The sequence below is a fragment of the Cheilinus undulatus genome, linkage group 7 (genome assembly GCF_018320785.1).
Source record: "Cheilinus undulatus linkage group 7, ASM1832078v1, whole genome shotgun sequence".
Lineage (NCBI taxonomy): Eukaryota > Metazoa > Chordata > Actinopteri > Labriformes > Labridae > Cheilinus > Cheilinus undulatus.
The window spans coordinates 12,109,685-12,132,502 of NC_054871.1; the positions used below are offsets into that span (position 1 = coordinate 12,109,685).

General features: G+C 39.9%; 1 protein-coding gene across 1 annotated transcript in view; it reads left to right on the forward strand.

Moving 5' to 3' along the window:
* The window catches only part of syde2 (synapse defective 1, Rho GTPase, homolog 2 (C. elegans)), an 80,703-nt gene that overhangs the window by 46,710 nt on the left and 11,175 nt on the right, over window positions 1–22,818 (forward strand). Inside the window, exons 5-7 of the mRNA XM_041791369.1 lie at window positions 4,325–4,451; window positions 21,686–21,867; window positions 22,312–22,543. Of these exons, the coding sequence (XP_041647303.1) occupies window positions 4,325–4,451; window positions 21,686–21,867; window positions 22,312–22,543 (541 nt within the window). The remainder of the gene's footprint in view (window positions 1–4,324; window positions 4,452–21,685; window positions 21,868–22,311; window positions 22,544–22,818) is intronic.

The following is a 22,818-nucleotide window of genomic DNA, read 5'->3' on the forward strand; positions in this document are numbered from 1 at the left end:
CTATGGATGCAAATGCCCAAATCAGATATTAAATGTGAGGTAAAAACTATCCTTTTGTTGATGCATCTTAAGGCTTTGACAGGATGGTCTTAGTATCTTAGTTTTTTTATGTTTAAGCTGAAGAAAAATGATGCAAACACATTTTTAGAACTTGATAATACCAGACAGAAACAAACCCTAAATAGAAACTCTTGAATAGAGCTGCCCCCTAAACTTTAATGGGCTCTTCTTTGGCCCATGCTTCATTCTTTGGAAAAGGAAATGAGGCTTGTTGTTTTTCTGTGGATGTGCTGGCTGTCAGGCAAACAGTTGGCAAATGGCATTCAAATTGAACAATAGCTCTCGACATGTAGCATCTCATTTACAAATGCAAAGTAAACAGACATCCGCTGCAGTTACACAACCGACAGCTCTCAGCTGTTGAACAAGACTTATGAAACAGAGTATAACTGTTTGCAGAGCAAGTATAAAGAGCTGATAGCTTTGGGTTATTTGTAGTACAAGCAAATGGAAAATTAAAAGTAAACACAAATCAAAAACAGGAACAGGTTGTTTTATGATGAGAAAATCAATTTGACCTTAAGCAGAGAAAAAACATGATGGATTTCAGAGAGGAGGGAAGATAATTCCCGGCTAATGGAGCCATGTTTTTCAATGATCTGTGAGAAGGTCCTTCATAGATTTTAGGGTAAAATGAAAAAGATGAGTTAATTTTATTGTAATAGCTATAATTTATCTGTAGTCTCTATGTTAATATGTTAATAGATTGGCTTTAACCTCAACATCGAATAAGGCTGTCATGACTAGATGTAACAGAAATGGTCATTTACAAACACATGACACTGGTATTTTTTTCCCTTTATTTTTAGGATAACATGACGAGAGTAAAAAAGGATCAATGGTTACTGTAATGTAGGGGGTAGGCAAAACATGGCTTGGAAAAAGCATTTTGATTCCTGGATAAATGATTAAAAAATGAGGGAAAGTTATAAAATAACATGAAGAAAATGCTAAGCGGAAGTTTCGGTAGTGGTGGTAAATTTGATGTGATCTGGAACAGTTTGTGCCTTTTGAAAGGCATGAAAAGGCAGATTTTAACCTGCTCAGAATTCAGTTGTTTGGGATTTGATGCATTTTTGTGTTCTCAGTTTGCTTTTTAGTCTTTGAACTTCTGAAAAAGACTTTAAGGCAGATTTTTCAGCCTTAGTTTTAAAGGCCACAAATCAGTCATGAAAATATTCATTACTTGGGCAGGCATACTTTTGTTCTTTGTTACAATTGCTGCCTTTGTTTTGCTGAGCACTCCTACGATTTATTTTGAAATGTGGGGAATCCTTATGCCAGGAAAGCGTTGTGTCATCAAGGTGGAAGCAGATAATTTCCACGGTTGTGTTTGTAAGAACGATGAGTCATGTTTAGAGGACGTTAACAACCTGTTGAGCTGACTTTGGCTGAGCACTCGAGGGTTTTAGTGCGGTCAAATGCACTTTTTTTCCCCTGGTCTTTCTTCTCCTTTGATGTTTCTATAAAGTCTTTAAGCTAATCCCTGACCAAAAAAATCTGATCCCATCACTAGTCCTACAGTCACTGAGCGTCCACATTCCTGTGGAGGGAACTCTCTTGGTTTCTCGGTCATTGTGTCGGCCTCCGTTTGCATACAGATCTTGGCTGGTGCTGCCTGTTGTGTTGCCCGGCAGCCAGGGAGCATAAGTGCAAGCCCTCTTTTTGCTAACAGCTGTTCCCCGCCTGCACTCGGGTGCTCCCCCCAAAAGAGAGACTCTTTTTTTTTTCTCAATGGACTTGTTGTTCATTGTGCCCAGTGACTTGTGTTTACTCTCACACAAAGCCAAATCCCTGCCTAATCTGTGCTCCTCTCTCCCTCTCGCGTGAGGTTTAGAAAACAACTCGACGAGGAGGAGAGCTCACAAATACTCGGTCTGGTGGGGAGACGTTTAAGTGCTCCTACGCTGGAGCCCGGAAAGGCCGGCGCTGCCGTGTTTGTGTGGAACTGGACCCAACCCGCCATTCACAGCCCACTGACTTAACACGTTACTAGGGCAACCACACCAGTTGGTCTGCTATGCCACATACCAGACAGACACATGTAGGAGAAATTATGGTATGTCTGGACTAATCCCAACATAACAAGGAGAAAACTGGTGCCAAGTTCCAACCAGTAAATGTCAATGTCTGGAGGAAAGTGTTCCTTTAGGTCAGACTGAGGAGGGTTACATAAAGAGACATTAAAGCTTTATTATTTCATGCTTTTATTTTTAATGCTGAGCCTTCAGCTAGGCTTTTAGAGGAGCTCAGTGCTCATTCACTGAGTCACAAGTTTGTGATGTCTTGATAATACCTTGGGGTGAGGTTGCTCAAAACTACACTATTCTTTTGTTAACCTCCCTGCTAATTTAGATTACTTTTGGTTAGGTTTGCTTAGGTTAGGCAAGATTGGGTTAGGTTAGGTTAGGTTAGGTTAGGTTAATCTAGTTAATGCTAGGTGAGGTCTGGTTAATTTAGGTTAGGTGAGGGATTGAGTTAGTTTAAGCTGTTTTAGGTTACTTTAAGCTAGTTTGGTTAGAATAGGTGTGTCTAGCTTGGTAAGGTAAATTCAGGTAGTAGTAAATCAGTTCAGTTATAGTTTTCATGGGTTAGGTTGTTAGGTCAGCTCACAGTAGTTTAAGATAGTTTAGGGTCCCTTTGGTTAGATTAGGCCATTTAGGTTAGGTTAGGCTATGTTGGGTTAGGTCGGGTTAGTTTAGTGTAGGTTAGGTTCGGTTTAATTTAGCTTAGGTAAGGTTAGTTTATCTTGGTTGAGGTTATGTTTGGTTAGGTATGTTAAAGTTATTTTAGATTAGGCGGTGTTAGGATAGGCCAGATAAGGTTATTTTAAGTTAGTTTATGTTAGGTCAGTTAGGTTAGTTATGATAATTTAGGCTAGGTTAGTTTAGTTTAGGTTAGGTTAGTTCAGTTTAAGATAAATTAGGTCAGGTAAGGTTAGGTTAGTTTAGTGGGTTTTTTTAGGATTTATTTCTGGGACTTTTCATGCCTTTATTGGATAAAGGAAGGACATTGGATAGACTCAGAAATAGGGAAGAGGGTGGGAAGGGACATGCGGTAAGGGGCCACAGGCCGGATTCGAATCCGGGCCACTGGCGTACATGGGTAGCACCTTAAACCACTCGACCATCTGCACACCCTGGTTGGTGTTTTTAAGCTTGTTTAGTTAGCTTTAGGTTAGGTTAGGTGAGTTAAGTTTGTTTAGATTAAATTAGTTTTGTTTAGTTAGTTAGGAAGGATAGGTTAGTTAAATTAGGTTTGACAGAGACCTTACACAATTTAACTGTTGAACCAGAGCTAGCCTTAAAGCCACTTACAGCTGTGGTCTCTGAGACGGAAGATCTTTAAATGTATAATACAAACAATTTCAAACAATGTGTAAACAGTCAAAAATTACAAAAACCCTGCACTACATTCACAGCCCTGTCAGTATAAACGGTCTGATGTTACTTTGAACTTATTTGGCTAATGTAGGCAGCACTCAGCAAAACAGAACTAAACTTAATGGGTCTTTGTACATATGTTTCCTCTTGCATACTCATGCTAACAGTTTATCTTCAGTTGTTTTATGCTGAGAAGAGGCAGCTGGTGGTCCACCAAGTTGAGTCAGTTTTGTCTAGATAATTGTTTCAGGGATTTACAGTTCATTTAAGAAGCCATCTGTCCTTGAACGCTTGATTTGGATTGGAAAAGAAACAAAACTACTCAAAAGTAGAGGGAGAGCACAGAGGAGCCATCTGCAGTACATGCAGAAAAGAAATGACAAGCATTATCAGAATTTGAATAGTAAAACACAAAGAAGATAAGATTTAGTAAAAGTAAGGAGATCAGTGTTGCAAAAATGTATTCTATCACTTGGGTTTTGAAAGTTTCTGTAAGAAAAGACCAGACGGTTTAATGAGAGATCCTGTAAATCAAAGGTAAAAAAATCAGGTTATTTACTTGCTTTCGCCCTCGTTTCTGTTATTTGGCGAGTAACCCACTCCAGCCTCCTACTGCTGCTCCAAGTTTGGCCTGAGGTGTCCCAGCAGTGTGCCCTGTCTGAGTTATAAACAAGACACATAAAATGTCATCAGTCATTGGAATAAGCCATCATTTTGTCGAGGTAAAACAGGCTTAAAGTTTGAGACAAGTTGTTTTTGGCTTCTGCCCAGCACATTGTTTTGAGCACAGACACTGAGTTTGATCGATAGGGTTGTAAAGATGTCTGCCTATCTGTCAAATCTTATGTTTACTTGACCTACTTGTGTGTGTGTGTTTCCAGGTGGTGGGTCTGTACCGGCTGTGTGGATCTGCGGCTGTGAAGAAGGAGCTACGGGAGGCGTTTGAGAGGGACAGCGAGGCCGTGGAGCTGTGTGAAAACACCTATCCTGACGTTAATGTCATCACAGGTAAAGTGATCACCTGTAACATTAGACCTCACAAAGGTCAGGATCAGCGTAGACACTTAGTGTAATTAAGAATCTGTTAATTAACTGGATGGATTTTCCAAAGAGAGCTGGTGCTCCTCTGGTCTCAGGGTATTCGTTTACCTGCAGAATACCCTCTTTACCATATTTCATTAGCATATTACAGAATACACCAACACAATCAACACACAAATGGCTTGTTTTATTCTGCAAAACAATCCAAACACATCGCCCTTCGAAGAGAAAACCCTCTTTTATTAATCCTTTAAGGAAAGGAAGGTTTGAGGCTTCTTTGCCTTGCTCAAGGGTTCCTAGGCAGTTGTCAGGAAGTTAACTGATGGCTACTAGTTGTCTGAGGCCTAGTGTTTCAAGGAGCTCCCTATAGTCATTATAGCTATACATCAAATTTGAGAGTATGCATATTACTAATGGTGATAAAATGTGTATTTTGAATGCAAATAAGGCGTCAAAGCATCAAAGTTGATTTTTATTGTCTAAAACAGTCCCTAAAGAGGGCACCTGGCCCCAACTGCAAGGCCTTAATGCCTCAAAATGTCTTTAGATCAAGCAAATCAACACCTTAAAGACATAAAGAGACAATAAATTGGAGGATTACTGTGTTGCAAAATAATGTTATGACTTGTGGCAGGAGATGTGTTTCTGTTAGAGATCGATCTAAATATTTAGATGTAAAGAGTTTGAGTTATGATGCTCTTATGGGAGGAGATGAGCAGGTCCTGTTGGGTATTTAGGTAAATGCTAAAATATTTTGTTTGTCATCATTATGATTGCTTCTAGCTAAATCAGAACAAGGCTGGGTCTTGGCCTCCAAACAGAGCTCAACAGTGTAGTTCTGGAAGTAAAAATCCCATTAATTTTCTCCACAGCATATTTGATTGATAGCCATATCATCAGAGGTTAGAAGTTAGACTTAGCACATGCTACCTGAGTGTGAAACGGTGATTTAAGCTCCTGTAGAACTCTGAAGTCCTTAAGATATCCAAAATGTTTAAAGGAAAACAGTTTATTTGCAGTTTCAGCCACAAATACTATAATACCCACAATGCTTGAGTGTCACAGTGACGTCTCTGATTGGTGGGGTCTTTGGTTACCATGGAAATTTTAGAGCCAAAAGAAGGCTGTCAACTGTTGATGGCAATATATGTCCCTATAGTATGAAGCAAAATGTATGTCAACTACAACATATTACCACATTATCATTTCAAATGTAAATGCTAAACTAAAGATTGGTCAAGAAAAGAGGAAAAAATATATTTTAAAATCTTGAAATGCTATAGTTAAAAATGAATTATGGGATATGTAGTTCCTCCCTTCTTGTAAAGAAATATGTACTCAGTCTGGAACTTTTTTTTGTTTTCTCTATCTCTGAATGCTGTTTCTGCACCAAATCAAATGTTTTATACTAATAAGGGCTCAGGTTGACTGTTTAGCAGGGTTCATGCATTAAAAACATTGCAATAAGGATTTTGCAAAATATTGAAGGGGGTTTTGAATGCCTTTTTTTTTTTTTTTTTTTAAAGATTTATTTTTGGCCTTTTTTGCCTTTATTAGATAGGACAGTGGATAGAGTTGGAAACAGGGAGGAGAGCGGGGAGAGACATGCAGGAAATAGTGCCACGGGCTGGATTTGAACCCGGGTCGCCTGCGTATATGGCGTGCGCCTTAACCACTCGACCACCGGCGCGCCGAATGCCTTTTATTAATTTCAGAGCCAGTGCTGCTGAAAAATTGGGCAGGTACTGCTGAGCTATTACTATTCTTTGGCAACATCGAATGATACTGAGCTTTGTTCCAAAGTTGAAATATTAAAACCAGGAGTTCTGTGGCAACAGCTGACACCAAGGCTGGTTTTGTACCAAGGATTCTGAACTGTAGTGGGTTTTTTTGAGGGAAGTAGGAGATACACAGCTGGTGGATTCAGGCGCTTACTCCTTTCCAGACAAAGAACTCTTAAATCTAACCTTGCAAAGCAAATGGATACGTCTGTTTTCGTGTTGCTTACTGGTGAATCCACCTTGCAAAGCTCTGGTCTGAACTGTTTGGGCCTGGTTAGAAAGTGACAGGACCAATCAGTGTCGAGGGGCAGTACTTTTGGGCATGGCGGAGTCGTGACGTAAGCAAGCAGCAGCAAGAGGCCAGTGCAATTATGGCAGAAGACATTAGCATGGATGCTGCCTAAGCGCCAGTTTTATCAGAACTTGATGACATTTCTTTGTTAAAAGAGGATCAAAGAACAGCAGTGAGTTGTTTTCTTTTAAGAAATGACAAAAGTTGTGTACTTACATGTCTATGGTCGCCATGGTTCGTGTTACGTAGTTCTTTATGGAGTTTACTCCTTGGCAGGGGCGCAGGCGCAGCTTGTTAGTAGGTACAACACGTGTTTTTTTCGCTCTGATTGGCCTGTAAAGATGTGACAGACAGAACGTTTGTCCAATCACCATCCGAGTTTGTTTTCAAAGGCTCTGCCCTTTCCCAAATGCTGTCTGTTAGTGGTTTTCCTCCGTCGTGCCAGACTACTCTAAATCACTTTTAAGAGGGAAAATTAAGTTGTTTAAAAATCTTCCAAGAAATGTCTCTCATCCACTTTATTGCAAGTTACCTTGGACAAAAAATCTTCTTCTGCTATAAAAACACCATAAGACTGCTTTTATTTCCAATGATAGTCATTAAACCATTTTCACACATGATTTTTTAGGTAACAGTCACAACCTTCTGTATATAAAACCCTAAAACAACAAAAAAGACCAAGTAGAGACTGGTGAGACTTAAAAAACAAGGATTAGTTGGGGGCTGTTTTACCTTAGGTTAAGGTAAGCTATAGGATTAGAGGTGTTAATTTGCTGTTTAGTAAAAAGAGAAGAAGCCTGCTTCGTTAAGAGGGTAAAGCCTCATAGAACATTAACATCAATAATAAAACAAACAGGATGTTACTCAAGTCTGTGTGTACTATCGATCCTGTCGTTGCCCCACTAAACGTGTCTGAACCCGTGTGTCCGCTGCAGATAGGTCAGCACATGTGAGTGTCGGTGTGAGTCTGCTGTTTGTAGTAATCGCATTCCAGCAGTCAACCGGTACGGCCCCTCTGCCTGAGGGGAGGGCCCACACGGCGTACATTCAGGTCATTCTTTCTGCCTCAGGTTTGTGGTTGAGACATGCTCTGTACTGTCCCTTCCAGGTCACGTTTAACTGGAGCTGAAAGAACTCAGGGGTGTCATTATGGAAAAATCCTAAATGTTTGTCCTATATTTAAGGTTTAGAGTGGGAAACATCCTGTCCTCCTTAAAGAAACAGTTTGTTTACATTTATATTAAGAGTCAAGCTTCAGTCGCAGCTCTATCAGGCAAGGCTCTTGTCTCAGTATACATGCACTGTGAGGGAATCGATTTATTGCCTTCGATATGGTAAATGGCAGTTTGACCCCTTTATGCCCGGAACTATGAACCCTCTTCCTGTTCACCTTGGTAACAAGTTAGCAAACAGCTGACTGGTTGTCAAAATGCTTCACTTCTACAGACAATAAACTTCTGTTTCACTCTAGCAGAGGTCCATAAGTGCGTAACTTCATGCAAGTCAAGCAGCATTTCAAAATAAATGCACCTGAAGAATTTTGGTTGATTATTCTCTCTAAAGCAGTTGTTCTCTGTAGGTCCAGCCTCATGACCCACCAGTGTCCCCTAATAAAAAAATAACTACATTTTCTACAAATTTGTAATTTAATGACAATCAAATATGTATTTAATGACAAGGCACAAATGGCCTAGTGGTTAAGTGGTGTCCCATGTACATGGGCAGCCTGGGCCTGTGGCTTTTTCACTGCATGTCATGTCATCCCTGTTTCTGGCTCTATGCACTGTCCTAACTCTCAAATAAAGACAAAATGCCCCAAAACAATCAGTTGCAGTCTAAACTTGATTAAAGAAAAAGATATGAAAATTCAGAAACATTTTTAAGAAGCACAAACTACAGGAAAATGTTGCAAAAATAATCTTTTGAACCAGCTGATAACCTGGCATTTGCTGACTTTGGAAAGAGAGGACTCGGACCCAAAATTGATTATTTTGTAGTATGTGCCCCGCTTTAGCTGTCAGGATCTGTTAAATCTATGTAAACATACGGTTTTAGTTTCCTTTCAGTCATATTTCAGTATTCCTGGTTGTGTCCAATTTTAAGTCATTGCAAAAAAGGCCAAAAGACTGCAATCCTAGTATTTCTGGCAGTTGTTATGACTCCAAGAGCAACTCAATTTAAGGATCATTGTGATATGTGTGGACTAAATAGACCATCCATTAACTATTTCTGCTTAGTCAGCAGTGAGCATTTATCAGAATCAAGCTACATTATTAAAGAAATTAGATGTAATGTGTTTAATAAAATGTGAACCCACTTTTCTTCTTTTGGAGTAAAAGGCGCTTTGTTAGATGATTATAGTCCTACTTTTACAGGTTAAACATAGGAATTATAATTTCAGGCTTCTTGGCAGTTCACTTCTTTCCCACATTTTGCCATTTTTAAGTCTAAATGAAGGCCTATTCATACTTATTTAGACTTCCATTCATAGGAAACTCTTCTGTAAATACAGTTCTTGTGAAATAAGTCAAGATTTATCCTCAGTGCAGTGAGGAAGCATGTTCTTTTGTTAAAAAATCAATATGTCATCTCAAACTTAGATTCATCTGTTTTTTAGATTGTGGATGTGACTGTAAAACGGCCTCGCTCTGGTTATTTATAGCGTGTGAAGTGTGAAACTTGTTTGATTGTCCCACAGGCAGCTCTGCAAATTTTATGTCTCATACTCAAAGCCGGTAATTTAAATGCCACTCAGATTCCTGCGAGTTGCAGCTTCTTTCCGCTCTGTTGCTGTGAAATTAAAAATGGAAACAGTGAGTTACAGCGTGTCTCCCGAGCGTCTTCATCTCACAAAAACAGCCGTGTCATTGGATTGAGTAATGACATCCAGCAGAGCCACAGATGAGGGGATGAGGGCGAGCGGGATGAGGAGGAGGAGGAGGAGGAGGAGGGGGGAGTTGTAGAAAATCACTTGGTCATGATTTTTTGTTTCTCCCACAAAAAGAGGAAGACCACGGAAACCACTGGGCATTGTAGGAGCTGCTGTTGGTTTTGGGAAGAGGCCCCGTATAGGCGTCGTCCTATCATGCCTGCTTTGATCCACATGCATTTGCATGGCAGGGCAAAGAACACAGTTAACAGTTGAGCGGGTTAGAAAAAAAGGGCCAGCACCGGCGTGGATTGTTGGTTTTTCTCTCACTGCCTAAATTTGCTCCACCAAGCGAGTTGCTGTTGCAGATGGACCGGAGTGAGAGAGGGGGGAAGGGAGGACGATGTGTGGTTTTTGGTGTGTGGGGAACATGTCCATCTGGAATATAATCGTAGGTTTGCTCTTGTAAAATGCTCTTAAGAAACATTGGCTATAAATGTACCCGTTTATTGACCTAATTTGACTTCTGTTTTTATTTTGAAGGTCTTTTTCCTCAAAGATCATCAAATTTTTATTAATGTAATGAATAAATTGACAAAATATCCTCAGATATTTTTCTGTATTCCTTTAGAAAATATAAAGGCAGAATTCTGGATTATAATCTCTGTTGTAGACTCAGACTAGAGGCTAACAAACAGCTAACAGACGAGCTAAGAGGGCTGGCGTGTCACACGGCTAATTTAAAAGAGGAGGTAGTGAAAGGGATTATCACGGGATCAGAGTTCAATTCAAAGCTTTCAGAACATGTTTAGTGCGAGACCGCCATTGTTTCAATTCCCAAACCGTAGTTTCAAGTCAAATTTTAATCAAACAGTAATAAAATTAAAGAATGTGCCGTGAATATTAAGCATTTTTTTTTGTTCTGAAGTTATCCTCTCAGATCAGCCATTAATCTGATGGTGACTTCTCTGTAATAGGAACAGAAAGGAGGTCAGGGAGTTAATAAACTTTGCTTTAGATGAGCTATAAAAATACTTTTTCATATCTTTATCTTATGCTTTTCTCTGTTTACACTCTCTATGCCAAGCCAACCACCAATTTATCAGCTCCTCTAACCTTAAAGCAGGACAGCTATTTGGCAATTTTAAAAAGTGCTTTTTAACTCAGATGTAGAAAGAACAGTGAAATTTGATCATTCTTTAGTTTTGAGAGAAAGAAGCCAAAATCACAGCATTTTTTTAGCCATAATATTTAGATAAGGTGATACCCCCCTATGCCAGCTTTGGAGGTTGTAAGAGAGGCAAAAACAGGATCAGCAGAGCCAGCAGAAGATTGTAGCCCTGTCTAAGTGCTTGTCATATTGTGTGTTTGTGGCGCTCCTGCTGTACCGTGCTCTCTCCCGTTTTAGGAAATCAGAAACACCGTAAACTAAGACACAGAGACACTAAAAAGCATGCCCTCATGGTTTCATGAGGGCCTGTCTCAGAGTATAATGGCTGTGAAGCTTCATTATGGCACTGTTGCTGAAATGCACTGTGAAGCATCTATAAAGAGAGACACTGCAAAAGAGAGAGGAAATGTGGGGAAAGAATTGTAATGCTACCAATCTGGTGCCTGGGCTTTGGGTATCTGCCTATACAGATCCAATCTAGGGTTAAAGCAATAACCTATCTTCCTTTTTGTGACAATGGCACTAGATATAAGTTATGTGCAACACCAGGATTCTCTTACTTTGTAAAATAACTTTAAATCAATACATTTTAACAGAAATGATCATAATCTGCCCCATAATCTATATATCACTCTACATCACTCACCCTCTGCTGTCACAGTCAATCTTCGTTAAGCTGGACTGAGCATGCAAACTTTCTTTGCTGTCCATGCCTTTTTTAGTTGATAGTGTTGTCTCTTAAACCAGTGGTTTTACGACCTTTATTCTTGCAGAGTCCCCCCAAGTGTATCCCAAGAAAAGTTCAGCCCCCAGGACACTCACAAAAAAAGAGATACCTTAGTGTTAAAAATGACAATTTTAAGTGAGTTCATCAATAAATACCCAACCAAATAGACCTACAAACTTACTCTTACCAAACGACCTTTGTATCAACCATTCAGTCAGTGCTTTATTAAGATTCTGTTTATTAAATCTAGATCTAATTTTGACAATCTTAGCACATACAAAGCCTTGCATTAGAATAGCATGTGTCTAACAAACTGTTGTAACACAAAGGGCTTTACATAAAAAGAAAAATAAAAGCAAAGAGTACATGACCTTGCCCCATATCCCCACTCATCCATGCACAATGTGAGAAAATATGTTAGAAAAAAAAGGCTCAGTAAAAAAAATAGAATTTAAAAATTGTGGAAACACAGGGGGTAGGGTTAAAATAATTGGAGGGGGTAAAACATGAAAACATGCTAAATTATGCATACATTCCTGCAGATGCCCGACAGAGCAAGCATATAAAGCATATACTATACCTAAAGAAAACACTGTACCACGGTTCCATGCTTTTTCACCATGATCCATCATTAGAGGTTTCCCCTGTCTTAACTACTTTGCTACACTTATGTTTAGTTTTTGTTACTCCATCTGTCTTCAGTATTTTAAATAATTAAACCCACACCACCTGGAAATATGAGCTGCGAATAAATCGCTTGTAGTCAAAGAAATTGTTATCCTGTAAGCACAGGATGGAGATCCATCTCAAGTATCAGCAGTATTGATCGGCACATAGTCACTGATACCTGATCTGGCTATTTGAGTCAGTATCGGACCAATATCTGATACCAGGATCAGATCAGCCTTTCTCTAGGAAAGACAATGAAGAACAATGTTGTAAAAGCTCATTAGACTTAGAGTGGGTCACAGGGGTCAGTTTTTATCTGTGTTGTAACTTTGTAAAATCAATTAGCCCCATAATAAAGCATTTTAACACCTGGCTTGATGCGGTTACGCCTGAGGTAACCTGGTGGCTTTCCTCTCTGGTCAGTTTGACTTCAGGAACATCTTGTGAGCAAATTGTATTTTTTTGCCTTTAAATGTCTGAAATATTCAGCAAATTCAGAGTAGACTTAAGAAACCTGATTATATCGACCACTTTATTAGAGATATTTTAAAATAGAAGCAGTTGTGGTGTTTGATAGTTGCTCTTTATGTTGCTCCAGAGTCAAACCCATCAGCGTATTGTTGGAACTGATAAGGATGGCTTCATTCAGCTCTTTGGTCATGGAGGTCAGCCAGTGAAGACTTATTAGGCTGTGTAGCAGCTTTATTTGTGCCTTTAATCACATCAACACAAATTGGCTTTAAGTATAAACAGAGAGCAACCTCAAAATGTTGACTACATGAGGTTAAGATCGCAAATTATTTACAGACCATCCTGGATGGGCGGAAAAACGAACATGTGTGAAGCAGTTTAGTGTTAAAGCAGACTTCAGCAACCTTTGCTAATAATTAAACCCTCAGCTTGACCCGTTTTGGCCTTTTGTGAGGAAACAAAGCCTAAAGTGATCTAGCAATGCCAAACTGGTTCAGATATCTGTCCTCAGAAAATGAAACCAGTGTCTCCCCGGCTCACAACTCGGTTATTGATCCTTGTTTGTGGTCTTCAATTTGCCTCTCCTGACTCGTCTTTTCCATAGCCTACTTCTGTGTGCTCTGCCCCCCTCCACCCTCAGCCGTACTCCAGTGAAGACATGGAAAGTCATTAACAAGTGCCCCCTTTGTTGCCGAACAAACACAGATGGTATTTGGCTCACGCATGGGGGATTAGCTGAACCCTGGGCTGGCCCGAGAAGCAGGCAACTGCTTTACAAAGAACAGCGTGGGTGACAGAATATTTCTTAAACTGTCATCGAGAATAAAAAGTTGAAGTCTTTCTGATGTAAGCGGCAGTGTTTCCACTCTTAGTAATGGGGTTTCCTCATTTTGGGCCCTTTAAGAGGGGGAGGCTGTGAAAAAGCTGACCAAATGAAACCAAGCTACAGTGTGTAAAAGCCGTACCGTGCCACCAGACAAGGCAGCGACACACACGTCCCCTCTGGCCCCCCCTAGTGCTGTGGGGGCGTGCAGGACAGCAGCGAGGGAGGGGGGCGAAGGGAGAACAAACCCCCATTTGTTCAGCGGGCGAGGCGTTGACTGCAGCACTGACAAGAGGAGTGACCTTCTGCTTTGTTTGAACAAGAGGTTAAAGGTAGAGCCGTGCCCCAGTGCATTGTGTGCCTTGTAGTGTTTGGTGGCACATTTGGAGCTCTGAAAGTCTGAATTGATTAAAAGAAAAAACACCAACATCAAAACACTCTAAGCTGCTGTTTTTGTGAATTTAACACGTTGTTTTTAGGGACCAGAGGAAGCAAAAGTACTCATTCTTTACTCGAGTAGAGGAAACTTGTCGAAAAAAAGTTGAGGTACTGGTTCATCTTGCAAAAGTACTAGTGAAAAAATACAGATGCTAAAATGAGTGAAGGGTCAAAGTAAAGCTCTACAAATGTCCTTATTCTAAAGACAAAAAGAATATACAGAATATAGTTGGCTTTATGTTTCGGTTGTATTAACCAGTACCAGAACTTTAAACTTGTTTTCTTTCTATTAAAAAAAATACACAACATCAATATCTGCAAATGCATAAATTACTCTGATTTTCTGTTTTAACTGCCTTTTTTTTTACAATGGACTTTGTCTGCAAACAACCTGGGTAGTCATTGATGTATTTACAGTTTTGACCTCTGTTCCTTCACACCTGTCACACCTTTTCTGCATACATGGTATGACCATATGCAGCACTCACAATTACAATACCTGCTTTGCAACAAAAAAGAAGTCCTAGACTCGAATATTTGGTTTTCTATCATCAAAACTTGCATGCAAACTCATGCACACTGTCATTACTATAAATGTCATTAATGTCAGCACATAAACAAGTCAGCTTTCATCGTAGTTGGAAGTCCCATGATGGGGAAAGAATATTTTCTCAGCCTGTGGTGCTGCAAACCTGTAGATTTTAAACACTGATGTTAATGCTAGCACGATGCAATGTCCTACACTGAGTCATTACTATCGACTGACATAAAGCTGTACATTTATAATCAGATTTTTGTCCATATGTTACAAAAACTGGAGGAAATAATCCCATTCAGTGACTTTACTGTCTCTCTCTGTAAATATGATGAATGAAACTTCACTCAATATCACTAAACTCAGTGTTTATTGGACCCCAAAGTAATCTGTTTGGATAAGGTGAACATAAGTTAAAAGTTGCATTCAATAATGACCTGACAACTGATATTACCTTTTGGATTTTGGATCCCACAGTTGGACCAGGCTCATCCTTTCAATGGATGCTTGCAGCCATGATGTTCTTGCTTGGTTCTGTGTCTCACTTGGGTGAAATATAGAACTGGAATGTAAGAGATTTGAGAGTTTATTTGTTGTATAGAAGGCTATGTAGCAGCTGTTTGACATTGGGATTAGTAATTTGTTTTGGAGTGGAGGACAGCAGATAGAATTGGAAACACTGATGATAGAGTGGGGAAGCATGAAAGGAACCACAAGCCAGATTTGAACCTGGGCGGTCTCATATTAAGAATTTATTTCACTGCGTTTCTTTGGAGTTAGCAAGTAATTTTTTTTAGTTCATCATCGTAATGCACAACATTTGTGTCCCTCCAAATGCAGCACTTTGATCAGCTGTGGGGGGGCTTCAAATACACTTAAAATAATTCAAAACTTTCTTAGAATTAGCTAGCAGGGCCTCTGTGCTAATACCCCGGCTAGTTTTTCAATAAAGAGGCCACAGTGACCAAGATCTCCAGTGGATAATTACATACTATTAAATACTAGTAAAATATGTACCACATAAAAAGTACTACGTACAAAGTCGGGATTTTCCCCATGTCTGTGATCTAATGTTTGATCCTCACAGCCCACCATAGATGTGTCTGTAGATGAATGTCTGTGGTGTTTGTTTTATTTGTGCTGGTGTGAAGCCAGGCAGTTTAAAGGTGAGAGAACAGACACTCAGCGTGTGCTTGTTGTCAGCTCGGCTGTGAAGGAAAGTGAAGCACCTGCAGGGGAAGCACACCTGTTCACCCCTGAGCCTCTGACCTTGTGTTTATGTGTGTATATTCAACTGAGCGTGTGCTGAGTGTATGTCTGCCTGGATCACGCATCAAGTGGGGCAAAGACACAAAAGTAAACAGGAGCACTGACTCAGAGCAGGCTAATGATTTACCTGAATGGCTGTATTCTCCTCATTTCAGACAAACATGAGGCTGACTGATGGTTTTTTTAATTAGTGAAATGGAAAAATCTTTAAATTGTTTGTGAAGTCATCGTGTGTGCAGAGAGAGGATGTTTTGTTCCATGACGCGGTCTAACGTTAAACAGTCTGACTGTTGTTGTGTCTAGATGATCTGCCTCACAGCACAGTGAAGGTCAGCGGGTCCACCATGCTTCAGTTTCCATTTAAAGAGGGAAAAAACAAGTGAAGTGGGACCTCTTCACTTTATGTTTGAAAAAATTTACAGAGATAAGGGTGAAACACATGGCTAATTTCTGCTTCCAGGCAGTCTATTTTCCTGCGATGAAACAAGCAGATTATTATTATCTTAGTAAAGACTGACAACGGGAAGCTTGGAGGATGTTCCCCCAGCGTTTCTGTATAATCTGTTTTGGAAATCAGCATGTTTAGAGGAGTGTTAAAGGAGAGGGAATGCATCTTGTGTTCATGTGTCCTTATCGCATTCTTCTCATGCTGAACCAGATGAGATAAATGATAACAGAGGAATGTAAATCAGGAGTGAAAACATAACGCAAACGTGCTGCTACAGATCATTTACGCAGACAAACATGGCTCATGGGATGTGACTAATTACAGGAGCATTTCAGGAGTTTTAAATCCATGCTCACCTGAAGAGTGACCCTGCTGACTTACAGCTGTCAGAGTGCTGCTCTACCGCTGATAAAGACGGCCATGTGCGCGTTAGTTTGTTTTCCTTCAGCACATCACCGCCTGCCTCAGGAATGTATGATATCTCTGTGTATCATTGAGTGTTTCTGTTTGTGTCAGGACAGGTTGTATCTAAAGCTCAGAGGAAACAGTTGTGGTTGCAAGCAAGATAAGAAAGTTGCATTTTTTTTCTGCTGAGGGTGCAGCTAGCTCAAAACATATTTATATTATTCAACTGTTGATTATTGTTTGAGGTTTGATTTAAGCAAATCAGCACAAAACTTACCTGGAAGACATCGGTTTGTGTCCTCTGTGTCTCCAAAATTCATATCATGTGACACATATAAGGTAAAAATTTTGGTTTATTTGCAGCATCTACTCTTCTTGGGAGGCTTTCTACAAAATTCTGAAGTGTTTCTGTGGGAATTTGTGCCCATTGATTCCTTTCAAGAAGGCCTGACTCATAGGCCATCGCAATCTCTGTTCCAGTTCACCCCAAAGTTGCTCAATGGGGTTCAGGTCAGGGCAAGTTCTTCTGCACTGAACTCATCAAACCACGTCCTTATAGTCCTTGCTTTGTGCACTGGGGCACAGTCATGTTGAAATAGAAATGGGCCTTCCCCAAACTGTTGCCACAAAGTTGGAGGCATAGCATTGTCCAAAATGTGTCGGTGTCCTGAAGCGTTAAGATTGGCCTTCACTGGAGATAAGGGGCCTAGCTAACACCGGGAAAAACAACCCCTATACCATCATCCCTTCTCCAACAAACTTCCAGGTTAGCACAATGCAGTCAGGCAGGTAACGTTCTCCCAGCATCTTCCAAACCCGAACTCACCATCTGAATTCCAAACAGAAACGTTTGGCATTGGACTTGGTGATGTGAGGCTCGCATGGCGCTGCTCAGCCATGGAAACCATTTCATGAAGCTCCTATCACAGTGTTTGTGCTTAGACATTTTGGACAATGCTATGCTTCCAACTTTGTGGCAACAGTTTGGGGAAGGCCCTTTTTATTCCGACATGACTGTATCCCAAAATAAAGAGCTTTGAAGAACTTTTAATCATATTTTGGTGTGAATAAAAAGTAAGAAAATCTTTCTTTTTTTAAATAAGATTTTGTCCTCAATAGACAACTCTGTGTCCTTGTATTTAATTTGATGGAAATCTACTTGTAGTTGAAGAGAAAATACAGCAGGAACCTTCAAAAAACGTACCCAGATTTAGGTCTGATATCTCATTTAGAATAGTTTCAGTCACATGTAATGCTCCATTTTTGGATTAAGATTGGTTTATGTTAAAGCATGTTAAAAGAAGATTCAAGTAGCTTAATGTATGCTGTCTTTAGTTTAAGTATTTTACCTGTTAAATTTACAGTAACAGTATTGATTGATGAGTTGTTTGATCAGTAACTGTGATGCCAAGAGTTTAGAGTAGATCAATCTCTTGATCTGTTGTTTGTGCAGATGCCTGCTGCTAATCTGAGGCTTTGTCGCGTAACACTGAACTGACACAGATCCATCTCTTACTCTTTAATGCTATAGTCAGAAGTTTTTATGCCCATGTAGCTGTAGGAGAAGAAAAGCAAAAAATTGAAATGTCATCACCTTAAAATCTGACAGTTATGTTTTGTTTTGAAACACTGGTATGTCCCAGTTATTCTCTAGAGATTAGCAGAGGGATGGACCTACAATGCTGGTGAGTCACAGAGTGAAAATCTTTCAGCCTTAGGGAACAGTAAAGAGCGATACAGGGACTTACTGGGATTAAAAAGTCAGCGAGTTAAATTGTGCCCTCTGTTCTGTTCACTTGTCCTGAAGGGATGGCGGAGGATTTACACGGAATCGTTGTGTAGTTTGCTGTAAATAGAAGGCAACAGGAAATACACCTCATTGGAGATAATCCACTCATGTAGCGGTGACATAGTAGGAGCTCCTATTTACAGCATCCTAATCAGTTTGGCATACAAAAGCTCAAAGGATCGGGCCTCTATTTTAGGAGTATCCAGGAACACAATGTAGCTTGACATGGATGTAAGTGTTAATGTATGCTACAAACATGGTGATGTAGTGCTCTCAATTGGAATAGTTTATCTTTCTGACATTTTCATTTTTCACAGCTGCTTTGAATGCTGTCCTTTATCCAGAACTTTGATTTCTATTTAATAGCAAATGCATTACAGTTTTAGTTTGGAGGCATTCCACTTCATTTTAGCTTTTGTGTCTTTGCACACATGCATATAGGTTTATATATGTATCAAAAGTAAATATGTTGAAAAATATATATTTATTACCTCTAAGACTTTCAAGCTCAATATAAATAAATGAAAACTGAAATGAAACAAATGTCATAGATAGTGATACATAGGTTGTTACTAATTTTGAAATGTTGTATTCAAAGTGGTTTAAGTTCTTAAAATGCAATGAATAAACATAAAATGCCACATTAATTAGCAACTAAGTGGAAAAATGTGAAAATCATGGGAAACATTCAACCATAATCCTAGGTGATTATTCATGCCAGCGATGCTGCAGATAAGCTGCCAAAATTAAACAGGACAAATTTCATGATTCTGGTGTGACAGCTCTTACCAAATGTGACGATACAAGCTTAAAAAAACACTAAAATACTGTCATGTTCTCATTAGACATTCTCATTTTTATCAAGCCCATAACAACCCTCTCTCAGCCCCCATAGAAAAACTTAAAATGCAGTAACCTACGGCACAAAACTCTTCTGCTCATCACAATATGAAATCTAAATATTCATATTTCACTACTGAATAAATGAGCAGTATGATAAATCACTATGCCTTCACCAAAAACAGCAGAAGGATTAATCTCAGAACATAAGACATGCTAATCAATATGCATATTCATACTCCACTGCTGCAGGAATCATTGGCTTGAATGCATCATGGCATTGGTGTTAAAAAAAACAAAATAAGACATGAAAACTCAGCCTCCAGAACATAAGCCAAATTAAAGCATGCACACATCAAATAGACATAAAAAGAATAAAGAGGAGAGGCCTACGCTCAGCAGCATAAACCTGTTAACCAGAACTGGTTCAACAACATCTGAAGATTTTCCCTCTCTCCCTGTCACACTTATTTGTCAGTTGTCGCGTTGCATTGTGGGTAATTTTGATGAAGAATGCATGAAAATAAAAAACCTTTGATCTTGTTAACTCTGATATTCTTCATTTAGCTGTTAGTTTAAAAATATCAACAGAACATTTTTTGCTGCTTTGACACTGTTGTCCATGTAAAATGTTACCATTCAGGTAAACTACAGAAAAGTAATCTGGTCTATATCAAAGTTAGATTTTGTAAAGCTAGGGGATGCTCTGCAAAGGCCAGATTAGTCTGCACATTATTTTTGTCTTTTGTAATCGCACCATGTCAAACCACACAAAAATCTTGTCCTGTCTTGACTGACTTACTGGAAACACTACAGCTGTAATCCAGACCAATCCTTGCAGGCAGTCTTTAAGATCTGAGTTCAGCTCTTGGTGCTTAAGTTCATATGTTGTAGGGGAGGCTGGGAGGCGGGTCTAGGACTGCCAACCATAGCTACAGCAGAAACTCTCTGTGTGATGCTAGTGATCTTTATTGCTCTAAAAAAAAGGAGAAACCATTGTGGACTTGTCACTGTGTATGAAGAAGAAAAAAAATGTAAATGCAATATGATAGCATGCAGAGGAAATCAGCTCGGTTAGCTGCTGCTTGTTAACAGAAGATCCATGGAGGCAAAAAGATTCGGCATGTGGTGCAGATGGCCTAGTGGTTAAGTCGAGCCCCATGTCCGGGGGCTGCCTGTGGCTCCTTCACCACAAGTCATTCCCCACTCTCCAATTCCTGATTCCAGCTACACTGTCCTATTTTTGAAATAAAGGCAAAAAAGCCAGCGTGGGTACTTGCATGTGATCAGTCTGGTAAATTCCGATACAAAGATCAGGAGCAAATATTGTCCTGTAGGTCAGCATCAGGATATACATTGTTGACGTCTGGTCAGGATGCAGTTTACTTTTGCCTCTTTTTGAATATGCATTAGGATGAGACGATACTGGCCTTCACAAACACATTAGGAGAATCAGTTTGTTAATGGAGGTATGTCCGTCTTGGCTACGCTAGGTTGCAGTATGCCCACTTTTAGTTTGTTTGTATGGACTTACTTCCATTTGAGCATGCTAACAAGATAGCAGGCTGCTTATGTATGTTGAATGATGAAAACATGGAGAATTTGTAGCTCTCTGCATTTGATCGTTATGCTTTGCCAGTTGGCAAAAATGCAACACTAATCCTCCAGCTTATGGTGATTTCTAAAGGCAGATAACAAAGCAGCCTCTGCTATGCTCATCATTATATGCTCATCAACTTCTGGATCAGAGTCTGGCCTGGATGATGAGTCCGGTCCTAGTCCAGTCCAGTTGAGGAGTATACCCCCAAGAGAATCGGTTTCCAGCTACCTTATTCATGTGTTTTAGTCAATTGTTGGTCGATTTTAGTCACACTAACAATAATTAAACTTATGTAACTGCATATAAATATACAGACCAAAAAATATCACCATGCACTCTAATATTAGCACAAAATTATAACTGCCGAACAAAAATTTCAAATATTTATGTTCCCATAATTTTATGAGTGGAGAATTAAGTCATCAGAGTGTCTTATATTTGGAGCATAACCAATATAGTTGATTAGACAGCCCCCAGCTGTCTCTGAAAACTGATCCATCTTCACGCAGAGGGAAAAGAGAGCAGACGTTCACCACAAAGAGCTGTCATCCTGCCAACAGCCTTTCTTATTCCCGTATTTATTCTTTTTTTCTCCCCCTTTCTCCTTTGATGAAGAGACATGCCAGTGATATTTCAGGGGCTTAGTGGCGACAGACAGCGTGGGTTTCATGTTTTCCCGTAGCTTTTGTCTGAAGTGCATGAAGCTGAAGTCACAGGTGTGAACGCGCTGTAACACACACCAGCCCCCCTTTTCTAACACTTTTGGGCTGCAAAATCACAGCCGACTCCAATCAGACATTTTGGTAGACGCCACAGGGATCACCCAAGGAAACAGTGGGAGCTCAATCTGCTGCCAAGAGAGTGCGCCAAGTTCAGTCATTTAAAAGAAAGGCAAAATAAAAGCTTAATGACAACCTGAAATGAAGATATGTTGTTAGTGATTGTTCAGATTTGTATATTCAAGCTGAGAAATTTGACCAGAAGAGAGGCATTTCTTGAGAACAGATTTATGACTTTTTAAGTAGTAATACAGCAGCATTTTCTCTCTCTCTATTCTCTCTCTCAAACTTTCAGGAGTACTAAAAGACTACCTGCGTGAGCTGCCCTATCCTCTAATCAACAAGCCGCTGTACGAAGCCGTGTTGGAGTCCATGTCGACACGGCCTCTGCGGATAGGAGCGCTTGGTTGCGAGAACGACCCAGCCGACTCTGAATACACCGTCAGCCTGCTGGAAAACCTGCCGGAGGTGGAAAGGGTGAGAAATGCAAACTGTACATCTTCTGCTGCCTTAGGAAAGGTTGTGAAGGAGCCAATTGTGGTTGAGATGATAATGATTATAAATACAACGCTACGGATCTTCTGTTATGTCTTCTTTCAACAGGTGATATTAGTGCTGCCACAAAATCCTCAAGGCTCAGAGAGTGAAACTTTCTCTACAACTTTCACTGCCATTATAATTTTTAAATGACACTTAAGTCTGACTGAAACTGGAATTTTTGCCAGATACCAATCGATCAATATCATACAATTTATACATACAATGAGTCTTTTTATGCACCAGCAATCGCAAGGGCAGGAGACATTTTACTCTTACAGAATGATAATTGAAGTAGATTTTTACCCGGATGGGCTGCTTTTAGGGGTACACTACTCATTCTAATTACAATCTGTCTTATTTCTCTGTGTATTTGTGCCTCAGATGACTCTACGGAGACTTCTGGACCACCTGAAGTTGGTAGCATCTTACCAGGAAGTGAATAAGATGACATGCCAGAACTTGGCAGTGTGTTTCGGCCCTGTGCTGCTCAGCCAGCGTCAGGAGGCATCGTGCCACACAAACAGAGTGTTCATCGACTCTGAGGAGCTGGCCAGCGCCCTGCACTTCAAAAAACACATCGAGGTCCTGCACTACCTGCTGCAGCTCTGGCCAGGTGAGAAACTGTTTTCAGTCCTTAGAAAAAAGCTGCTTCTTAATTATTATGAAACAAAAAATGTGCAGGTAAAACAATATTAGTTTAAAAAAAAAACAGCTAGATTATGTTCATTTCAACTGATAGATGGACTTATTGTCCTGCCACTTACATTTTGTTCCATGACCCCAATAATGGTGACCAATGAGAGCACAGAGCTCTCTACATGCACAGCAGTCACAAATGTAAACAAACCAAATAGCAAAGCAGAAGAAAAAGTGATGAAATTGGTGCTA